This window comes from Setaria viridis, chromosome 1 (assembly GCF_005286985.2).
Source record: "Setaria viridis chromosome 1, Setaria_viridis_v4.0, whole genome shotgun sequence".
Taxonomy (NCBI): domain Eukaryota; kingdom Viridiplantae; phylum Streptophyta; class Magnoliopsida; order Poales; family Poaceae; genus Setaria; species Setaria viridis.
The window spans coordinates 26473324-26484559 of NC_048263.2; the positions used below are offsets into that span (position 1 = coordinate 26473324).

Consider the following 11236-nt stretch of genomic DNA (forward strand, 5'->3'; position numbering starts at 1 on the left):
GCATCTCCACACGTACTGATATGTATGTGATGCGTATACCAAGGGGGGTGACTGAACCGCAAAGATTGCCACTACATAATGCAGAGGCCCCCAACCGAAAATACAATTACAACACTATTTATTCCTTTTCTTAGTTTCTCCTGATAAGAAGATCTAAGAGTATGTCAAAGTCAAAATCCAAACAATTATGGTCCAAGTAAAGTGCGCATTATTAAACGAAACTAATATGGAGGGTACCTTGCGATAAGGTCGTCTAGCCTAATCCTAGTAGGTGTGTAGTGCACTTCTATCCCATGAGCGAATCCATTGGATTATGGGGAGGAGGGGCTCAAGCCCCCTTCCTCCCGACAAACAATGGATGGCACCTTGATGAAGGAAAGGAATTGGACGAGGAAGGGAAGGAAGAAAAAAAAATCCCTAAACTCTTATGTTAGATCCACCACTACTCTCTATTGATCGTGTAATATATGAAAAGCACGGACATCATCCAGCCTGTTCAGATGGTGGATGCTACTGCTGCCCACTGCCTGTTGCTGCTGCAGCTGCGCCACTCTCTGTCGAGCAGCAGCAGGCAGCTGCAAAGCAGCGCTCCGAACAGGCTGATCAATTCATATGGCATGGAATTGTGACAATGAAATGGGCGATTAGTCCATGTCTGATCTATGCACCTATTTTATTTTCTGGCAAATGGTAATAAACCGAGAACTTTGTGCCTTGCAACCGTGGACGCGTGCAATTCAACGTGTGAAGGGGCATGTGAGCTCAGGTTTTTTTTTATCTCATGTGAGCTCAGGTTGCACCAACTTGGACGGAGATTTTTCTTCTTCTTCTTCGTTTCACTTTCAGGGAACAATAGTAACAGCAGGGGTCGTAGGGCTGCCTGGTGTGTGCCCTAGCCCATAGGCACGGCGGCTGAGAAAGGAAAAAATCTCGGAGCAGAGCGGCCCCTCCCGGCGCCCCGCACGCGATGCGGGCCAAGCAGAAGCAGGCGGACGTCGACGCTTCTCATCGGCGTCCCTGCCCGTCTCTAGAACCTTCGTTTCTAGAATCCTTCGTCTCGCTCGCAGACAACAGACGCCAGTGGCAGCAAGCGCGCGCGGCAGCGCCGCAGGCAGCATGACCCCAAGCGCTAGCTGTAGACCTTGTTGCCTAGCGGCGGTGCGCGGCGCCGGATGGTTCCCCGCGGGCGCGCGGCCACACATCCGCCGGGCCAGCCTCGGCCGCGGCCGTCGCCGTCGATCGACAACGGGTCGGAAGCCAGCCAGCGCGCGTCGCCGTCCTCCGGCGGGTGCAGCGTCCGAGGCCGCGACGGGAACACGCTTCCGTGGCCAAGTCCTACTCGCTCGGGGGTAGCGATATATTCCTAGGTGGCTTGTACAACGAGCGCGATCGGGTAAACGGTCGGTGCCGCGTGTGCAAGTGGCCAAGCCGCCGGGCAACGAGAATACCCGCCGCGCCCCTTGTCGTCTCCTCCAGCTAGCTAGGCTGCGCGGGCTCCGGGCGTGGTCGTCACGGCGGCGTGGCTCCGCCGAGTGGCAGCTGACACGCAGGCGGTGCCGACTGGCTTTGCTACCTTTGACTTCGTGAGCAAAAGTCACACCGTGGCATGTGCTGTCAGCTCTAGAACAGTGAAGTTTTTTTCCTCCTCCCCTTCCGGTGGTCCGTACGGGCGACTGGTGAACTGGCAGCTTAGACTTCCGTTGGCGTATTTTCGAGGGTGGTCGATCGTAATTCTGCTCTGGAGTACATTTTATTGGATTGTGCTAATTTCTTTATCTAGAAGAATTCAACTTGAGTTCACAATAAGAGTTCGAAAGGATTTTCCTTTTTAGACCGTAAAGGCCAGTGCTAGAATGAGATATCAAAATGGATAACTTGTCACGTAACGGTTGCCTACCTTCATGATTGTGCCATCGTGGTTCCCAAAAACTAATGCATGCCGAATTTGACTACACGTCAGAAAGCTGAAACCCAACAAACAATCGATCCATGCAACAGATTGTTGACTGGGATACCGAAGCAAGCTGGTCATTTTAAAGGATGTTTGGGAGGAGGGGTCAAACTTTAACCCTATCACATCGGATGTTCGGATACTAATTAGGAGGACTTAACATAAGCTAATTACAAAACTAATTGCAAAACCCCTAGGCTAAATCGCGAGACGAATCTATTAAACCTAATTAATCCATCATTAATGAATGGTTACTGTAGAACCACATTGTTAAATCATGGACTAATTAGGCTTAATAGATTCGTCTCGCGATTTAGCCTAGGAATTGTGTAATTAGTTTTGTAATTAGTCTAGGTTTAATACTCCTAATTAGTATCCAAATATTCAATGTGACAGGGTTAAAATTTAACCCCCTCCTCTCAAACACCTCCTTAATCTACTCCGATGCTATGGAGGAATAAAGAGCGAAGAACTTGGGCACCTCGCCAATTGGCAACAAAAACAACTGGAAAGAGGAAAAAACAGGTCTGAAGGGGGCGACCAAAAGCAAAGCAGGGAGCAGCAGCATCGAGCGAAAGCGACCCGGCGCCCGGTCCATACGTCATCTCAATTCGCATCCTTTGACTCTCCTACCCTTTCCACGCCCCCTGCTTCTCTTCTTCCTCTTTGTGTGTTTTTTCCCTTATTTCGTTTCGCACCCTCGGAGACTGAATATTTGCACTTCCCATGGTGTTTGTGAGGTTTGAATTTAGCTTCAGCTCCGATCTTCTTCTATAGCTGTGTCCCCGGTGGCCACAGTCCCTGTCATTCCAGCAATGTCGTGTAGTTTCGCATTGACACTGGCTTGGCGTGGTGTGTTTGTTCAAACTTGTTGCGTGGCTTTCTATGCTTGTGGCACGTTTTGCTCAGAGTATGAAAATTGTGTCTATACTAATACTATGATTTAACAATGCCTTGTATGAACCCAGGAAAGGGTTGGTGCAAATTTGGCTGTTATCTGTATTGCATACCTTCGATGAGGAACACTAAAATGTTTTCTTTTGCTACTTTCCTATTTACAAGAATGACGAACTTTTATGCTATAGTTGAGAGATACATACACCTACTCATAATACAAGTAGTTGATTTAAGCCAATTTGGAAGAGCTTTTGCCAGCTCCGGCTAATCCTAACAAAACATTGTAGCGACGTTGTTCACGGGAACCGGTCTTCTCTCTCCTCTTCCTCCCTTTCACAGCTAAAGGAGGAGCCGGTGGAGCCACAAATTATGGCTCCTCCAGCTCTAGCTCCTCTGACGCTATAGCTATAGTATCACGTAAGTAGGAGGAGCCAGAGCCCCTGAAGTATGACCAAACTGGCCCGTAGAGTGGGCTAAGTTGGAAGGGAGAAAGTACATATTAAGGCACACTTGGTTATTGTGTTTGTTGCAAGGGGATTTATTTTCTTTTTTAATGTTGATGAACTGTACAAGTCATTCGCAGCTTAAATTTTTTTCCAAATCACCAAGGCTTGAAATAGGCAAATGGTAGTACGGTGTTATGGACTGGTACTGGTACAGAGGGAGGAGGCCACCAATGACCAATGGGGCCCTTTATAGAATAGATCCGTAATCCAGGGTGTAAAACGAAAAGGCCACCGCTGCCTATAATACCAGACTCCCCCTTTCCCTGCTTTCCTCAACTCTTTCCCTTCAATTCTTCTCCATTCTCTCGCCTCCACTTCTCCCTGCATCCAACGCTATTGCGGACAGCACCAAGGCAAGGAAGCTAATCAAATCAAAGAACACCGATTGATCCATGGGAAGGCGGGAGATGAGCGGGCGGCTGTCGGCCGAGTACCAGGGCCTGGAGGTGAAGGTGCCCAGCCTCTTCCGGTGCCCCATCTCGCTGGACGTCATGCGGTCGCCGGTGAGCCTCTGCACCGGCGTCACCTACGAGCGCACCTCCATCCAGCGCTGGCTCGACTCCGGGAACACCACCTGCCCGGCTACCATGCTCCCGCTCCCCTCCACCGACCTCGTCCCAAACCTCACCCTGCGCCGCCTCATCGCGCTCTGGGCGTCCACGGCCGCTCCCGCTTCTCCTTCATCGTCCTCGCCACCCGCGCCGTCAGCCGTCGGGCCCACGCCGGCCGCCGCCGCTTCCGAGCTCCTCCGCCGAGTCGCCGCGCCCGGCGCCGACCCCTGTCCCCCGCTCCGGAAGCTCGCGTCTTTCCTAAACGACGACGACGTGGACGAGTTCGACAAGAACGCGTTCGCGAGGGCCGCCGGCGCCGCGGAGACCGTGGCGTCCGTGCTCCGGCGGGCGGGGAAGGATGGGGAGGGCCTCGAGGCCGCGGAGGCCGCCGTGCGCGTGCTGGCCGCGATCGCGGCATCCGACTGCATCGAGGAGGAGAACAAGAAGCGCGTGGCCGCGGCGCTCGCCGCCGACGCGCCGTCCGCGGCCGCGTCCCTGGCGCGCGTGCTGCGGGGCGCGGCCGCGCTGGAGGCCCGCGTGGACGCGGCGAGGCTGGTGGAGTCACTGCTCCGCAATGCGGCGGCGCGCGCGGCGGTCGCCGAGTCCGAGCCGCTGCTCGCGGAGCTGATCCGCCTCGTGGGCCCCGCTGACGAGAAGGGCGGGCTGGACAGGAGCGCCGTGGCGGCGGGGCTCTCGTGCCTCGCGGCCATCGCGGCGACGCGGCGGGCGCGCGCCGAGATGGTCCGTCTGGGCGCCGTGCCCGCTGCCGTGCGCGTCCTGACCGCCGACGCCGGGTGCCCGGTGCAGGCGCTCCGCGTGCTGGAGGCCGCGGCGGGGTGCGCCGAGGGCCGCGCCGCGATCTGCGAGTCCGCGGAGACGGCCGTCCCGGCGGTGGTGTCCCGGATGATGAAGGGCGGGACGGGCGGCGGCGAGGCGGCCGTGTCGGTGCTGTGGGCGGTGTGCCACCGGTACCGCGACCGGCGCGCTGTGGCGGCCGCGGCGGGGTGCGAGGGCGGGCTGGCGCGGCTGCTGCTGCTGATGCAGAGCGGGTGCTCGGCGGCGGCGCGGCAGATGGCGTCGGAGCTGCTCAAGATCTTCAAGGTGAGCGGCAAGAGCTGCCTCGCCGGGTACGACTCCAAGAACAGCCACATCATGCCGTTCTGACCGCCCGGTGGGTGGAGTGACTATGCGAAGCGGTTGCATGGGTTGGGTAGGAATGGAACAGAGGAATTCCTCTGTTTTCCCTTCATTTTTAACAATGTTCATTTCTTGGTTGGGTGGAAAGTCGATAGAGGAGAAAAGAAATTGGTTCTCTGGGAGGAAGACAAACCTGTACATGGGTAGAGAATTTTGGTAGAAGAAAGAAATTAATTAACGGATGAGAGAAATTCAGCTCCATGGTAGTTCGATTCAGCCCAGTTCTTGTTTTTTGTTGGCCGAACAAATCACCTGTTTGTTGCTCATTCGAATTACGGTCAACGAAAATCTGCAAGATCACCGGGTCGGCAAGGAAACTTGAAGACCACGACTGCATGTATCACGTCCGTGGCATAGCCGCCGTTGGAACTAGGAAAGCAACTACTACTACTTCCTAGTACTACGATTAGTCAAACAAGGGAAACAAAACAATTGCAGACGGGGCACGGCGGTGCGTGGTTCTTGAGGCATGCATGTTCACTCCTACACCTACTCCGTACTAGACTACTACTACTTACCCAGTAGTTAGGATTAGGATAAGAGGGAATATGAGTCCAGCATGGCACATGGTATATGAGATTATGTTGCCGGTGGGGATCGGAGCATCGTATCCGAGTCCTAATGATCACCGATCCCAATCATCCATCAGAGTGCTCGACAAACCCCACCTCTCGAGGGCAGGTCAACTTCGCCATGCACAGGCTGCTGAACCTGCTGCACGCGATGCAGAAAACGGCGTGGCAGGAGCCTGTTTCAGGAACGGAGAGCGTCCTTGTCAACGTCTACTCTTCTAGCCAATTTGGTGGCAAGCACCGCTACTGAATGAAGAGTGAACCTAAAAGCGCAATACCTCGAGCACACCACCACTAGCTGCGTTAGCACGAACGAATATGAATGCTCCGTTTGTTTGATAAAAGAGGTGAGGATCCAGCTGCCGAGCACCTAACAAAGCGTGATGAAAAAAGCGGCAAATCAAGCGTGGCAGGTCACCCAACTCATGCGGCGGAATCACGCATGCGGCGCGCCTCCTCTTCCCCATTCCCTTTCACTGCTCCAATTCTTCTTCTCCAAATCTTCAATTTCTTTTTCATTTTCTCGTTCCAAATTACTACATGATCAAAGATTTGTGCTCCATGCATGCCATGCCATTCGGCAGAGCTACTGATCAAAGTATAGGACAGTAATCTGTGGATCGAGTGTGACTGGGTAGCCGATCTTTCTTGGCCAATTGTTTATCTGTACTGCCACGAGATACGGCTTCCGAGACGACTTGACCACGGCGATACGACGCTACCAGTGTACAGTTGAAAGGCAGGAAGGAAAGCAAGAATGGAAGTTGGGTGGAGGGATGGTGGCACCTTACATTATTAATGGGGGCTTTTGACCGTCCCCTCCAATCCTTCTCGTGCAACTTGGCCACTGTTGTTTGCCCGCCGCCCGGATTCGGACCGAATCGGCGTCCTGCTCTCTGCCCGGCTCGCACGCTGGGCCTCCATCTTCTTCGCGTGGTGGTGACTCTGGTGGTGGTGTGACCAGACTTGATACTCCGAGGATGAACGCAACGCGCACTTGATCGGTGGAAAAGAAAACCATTCGATGGATGGGCCTATGGAATCTCTTGCGTTCCTATCAAAAGACCACACAGCAACGCACTTGATCCAACACGTACGGATGTATTATTAGAAGAACGTCGGGGCAGTGCAACCTGCAAGGGTAAAGGAAAAGTTGAGTTAGGCAATGCATGCTGCACTGAATGACGGGGCAATGCATAGTACTACGTGGACCTCAACGCCGTAACAGGAACCTACCACTAGAGGCAACTGAGAGGTGCATTATCGCGACGGCTCTCGCTGAGGCCCGTTTGGTCCCTTTGCTTATTTTAATCTCTATCCCATCGAATGTTTACATACTAATTAGGAGTATTAAATATAGACTAATTACAAAAATCATTGCACAGATGGAGGCTAATTCGTGAGACGAATCTATTAAGCCTAATTAGTTCATGATTTGACAATGTGCTGCTACAGTAACCATTTGCTAATCATGGATTAATTAGGCTTAATAGACTCGTCTCGCGAATTAGTCTCCATCTGTGTAATTAGTTTTATAATTAACTCATATTTAGTCCTCCTAATTAGCCTTCAAAGATTCGATGTGACACAGACTAAACTTTAGCTCAAGGATCCAAACACCCCCATGCTGCAACCCGCTTGCATGCCCCTAGCCTGACGCACGCCACGCCAGCAAGCCGGGTAGCGGGTCCGGGCTCATCAATCCCGGCCGCCGTTGAGATTGCCATTCGTTTAAGGCCTGGAAAGTAAAGGGGAGAGAAAAATGATAAGAGTGAAATCTCTATTTATTGCATCGATCTGTTTGTACATGTATATACAGAATGAATGGTCATGGTGAAAGGGTGTGTGGCCCTTTCGGTGAGTAACCGCCAGTGACAGTTATTGGTATTGATCACCAATAAATGGTTCACAACCCTCCCCCTTCATCAACTCCATCAATGAGATTTGGTTAATTCCTCCAAAAATCCTATGGGAAAATATGAGGAATATACATATGGATATGCCATTAAAACTCCTTCAAAATTCAGTGGAAAAAATAAGGAGAAAATGATATGGCATATATGATCATTGCTCAATCACAAACCCATAAGAGTTTACGGAGCAATGCATGACTTTGATATCTTCTCAAAATCCCCTTCAAGGGAGAAGATATGAGATGATATGTCTTGGATACCTCCTTTAAAAACCCTGATCGAGAAAATAGAAGATATGACATATATTTTTGTATTGATATTGCCTTATTAAAAACTTTTATATGAGAAACCTTGAGAGGAAAACTCATAAAAAGAAAAGAGTACAATATGATGCATGGATAGGTTATAATTCATGAGGAGACTCTGTCGGTGTTTAGACCCGGCAACCTATCGAGGGGAGTGCCCGAGATAGTGTTTGTGCGTGGGCTCGCCAGGATCAAGAACTCGAAGGTGAACTTAAACACATGATTTAGACAGGCTCGGACCGCTAGATTGCATAATACCCTACGTCCTGTGTGTTGGTTGGATTGAATTGATTTGGAGGGGGTCCCTACCTCGCCTTATATTGTCGGAAGCAGGGTTACAGGTCGGTTGTTTACAATAATACTAGTCGGATTTGACTAGATGAGTCCTACTCTAATTGCTACGAGTAGTTTTCCTAATCCTTGACTAGTTCCTGTCTTGCCACGTAGACTATACCGTCCTACACCATAGTCTCCATGTCTAACCCATCTCGGTGTCCAGCTCTGTATCTAGGACTGTCCAAACCTTTTGGTGGGTCCATAGATGTATGTACGACAAGCCCCCGAGAACTTTTTAGTCAAATGCAGCAGTTCCAAGTACTTTTGTAGATCTTTCCGACTTGTTTTGGTGCTCTTCAAGTACTTCATCGTGTTGAGTCTTCAAACGTACTCGAGCACTGCCATGGGGTTAGAATGTGCTCAAATCTCATTTAACTTGGTTTTGAATCTTCAATCTTCAATTTTTTATATATTCCATAAGGAGTAGCCCCCGAGCCTTAGGTTGAATCGAAGAATCAGGCTGAGGGTCTGTAATTTGATCTCATTTTCCTTAAACCCAAAAAAACTTTTTAGCCGATGGGCACGTGACACACAGCCTCTGAGCCGTTACACGACTAGGTGGGTATAAGGGTCAACCTTCGGTCAACGTGACCACCCATCAACATTAACCTTATCTTTTCCGAAAATAATGGAAACTGCCAATCAGGTGCGAAATCTTCGGGCCATTAAACCAGAATATTCCCTTTAATCCTGCTGCTGTCACTGTGGTTACAAATAACGGAGGAAAATATCACTTCTGTTTACCCTTGCCATTTGCTCTTTCATCTTCTGCACTGTAGCCCTAGCGCCGCCGCTGCCCGATCCTCGAGCTTTAGCGCCGCCATCCCCCACCACTGAGCCCCCGAGTGAATGTGAAGGAAGACCCTCGTGGCAACAAGGATGGGGAAGAAAGCGACTGCATCCAAGGCAGTGGAAGGCGGGAAGAAGAAGGCGGACAAGAAGGAGATCCAACTGTCGGCTCCCAAGTATGGAAAGACTGACCAGACCGCTCCACCGTTCCCTGCGTGTGTATGGAAGTGATCATCGCTCAAGGAAGAGGACATCAAGACACTTGTAGCGGCCAACCTCCTCTAGGAGAAAGATGTCATCAACTGGAGATCTGCATTCACCAACTCGTGGCCACCGGAGACATACGTGGATGGGACGGTAATCTTCTCGCATTTTATGAGTGCGGACTTGCATTGCCTGCTTCCGACTTCTTTCGCAGCCTCTTGGACTACTACAAGATTGAACTTGTCCACCTCAACCCCAACAACATTTTGCGTGCCGCTATTTTTGTGCATCTTTGCGAAGCATTCTTGGGGATCTAGCCACATTTCCAGCTCTTCTGTAAATTTTTCCGCGTCAAGCCTCAGCCCAAGAGAGAACACACGGAAGTAGTCGGAGGGGCTGGTATCTAGATGAGGGAGAAGGTGAAGGGTTTGTACTTAGACTACAAGTTGATTAACTCGCATATGGGATGGAAGGAGAAGTGGTGCTACATCGGCAACCACGAGCCCAAGCTCCCAAAGTTAAAAGGCTACCGCCCAACTTGGAACAATAAGTGGCTAGATGACCCTTCCCACGGAGGCTACCTGCAGCTACCTGAGCTCCTGGACAAAATTTCCCAACTCAAACAACAAGGGCTAACAGGAGTTGGGGTAGCCTTCAGCTTCATGAAGAGGCAAGTTCAACCCCTGTCGCTTCGGTGTACATGGGGATATGACTACTCAAGCGTCAATGACCCATCCAGGATGTTGCTGGAGGAGCTCAGTGTTGATGAAGTCATAGCATGGTTGAGGCTCCTATTCAAGAATGCAAGCGAAATCCCGACGATCGTGCGGGAATTCTGCGCCGCCAACCCACCAAGCAGTGTAAGTACCCATGGAAGCAGCCCCCGAGTACTGATTGTGGTAATTTTTGATGTACTGACTTGTCTGCCTGTGTTGGAAGACATACACTTGTACTATTTCGCTCCTCCTCCTCCCGGATCAGAAGATTCCAATGCAACTCCTCACATACATATGGCTGCGATCGTACAAAGTGAAGCTGAGGAGGGGGAAGAAGATGAAATTGAGTCCTTTAGCAGGTTGGACTCTGAAGCTGTGGAGGAATTCGTGCTCAAGGCCCGGTCATCCGACAAGGCTAGGTCATCCTTCGGGTCATCAAAGCGCGTGGCTGAAGATGATCTAGAGGCTGGACTAGTGCCACTGTCGAAGAAGAAATAGACCGTCGCAGGGAAGCATGCGTCGAAGAAGCCTCTCACTGTCGAAGACGTGCCTCCACCAGTAATAACCTTCAAAGAAGGGAAAGATCCTAAGGATCGAGTACTAGTAAGTCTACTCAATATGGCATTGGTGGTTTGCAGGTAGTCGAGGAGCTGACTGAGGTAGAGAGGACAACTACTGAAGTCGTGCTGCAGCAACTGCCAACAATTGAGGAGGTCATCGAGATTGAAGATGACCTAGAACCCCTCGTTGCTAGGGCAAACCCTACCAGCGCACAGACTACTCGAGAGATAGGGATGGCAACGAAGGCTAGCAAGGATCGCACTGTGACCCAACAAGCCGCATCAAGGAAGCCGTCTCCGACCATCAAGCCAATGCGCTTGTCAAGGGAGCCCTCTTTGAAGCTGAGGAGATCCTCAAAGTAAGTACTGGTACTCCATTTGAGTACTAATTGTAGCTTGTTATTGACTTGTAGTATGTCTTCTAACAACTTGTCTTAGGTCCACGCTTGAAGCCAGTGACCGATGGCAATAGCCACTCGGCCCAGGACATCGTCCCGGCTCCAACAAGTCTGCCGCCAGAGGAACAACTTGCTCCGGCAACAAATCCAGGTGTCGTATCACTTGTAGCTGCATTGATGCAGGACGTGATTTCTTCATTAACTGATGTTGTAGTGCCAGCCCCCGAGCCACCAGTGCCCGAGGTTGCAGTGGTGACTACCTCTGGCGTCGTGGCTACACTTGTAGCCCCCGAGATAGAGGTAGAGACCAAAGCTGCTGAAGTGCTGGAAGTGTTGCAGCC

General features: G+C 51.2%; 1 protein-coding gene across 1 annotated transcript; it reads left to right on the forward strand.

Moving 5' to 3' along the window:
* Positions 1–3612: 3612 nt before the first annotated feature.
* LOC117857134 (U-box domain-containing protein 29) lies at positions 3613–5318 on the forward strand. The gene has a single exon (XM_034739640.2). The coding sequence runs from the start codon at positions 3747–3749 to the stop codon at positions 5067–5069; it is 1323 nt and encodes a 440-aa protein (XP_034595531.1). The 5' UTR covers positions 3613–3746; the 3' UTR covers positions 5070–5318.
* The last annotated feature ends 5918 nt before the right edge of the window (positions 5319–11236 follow it).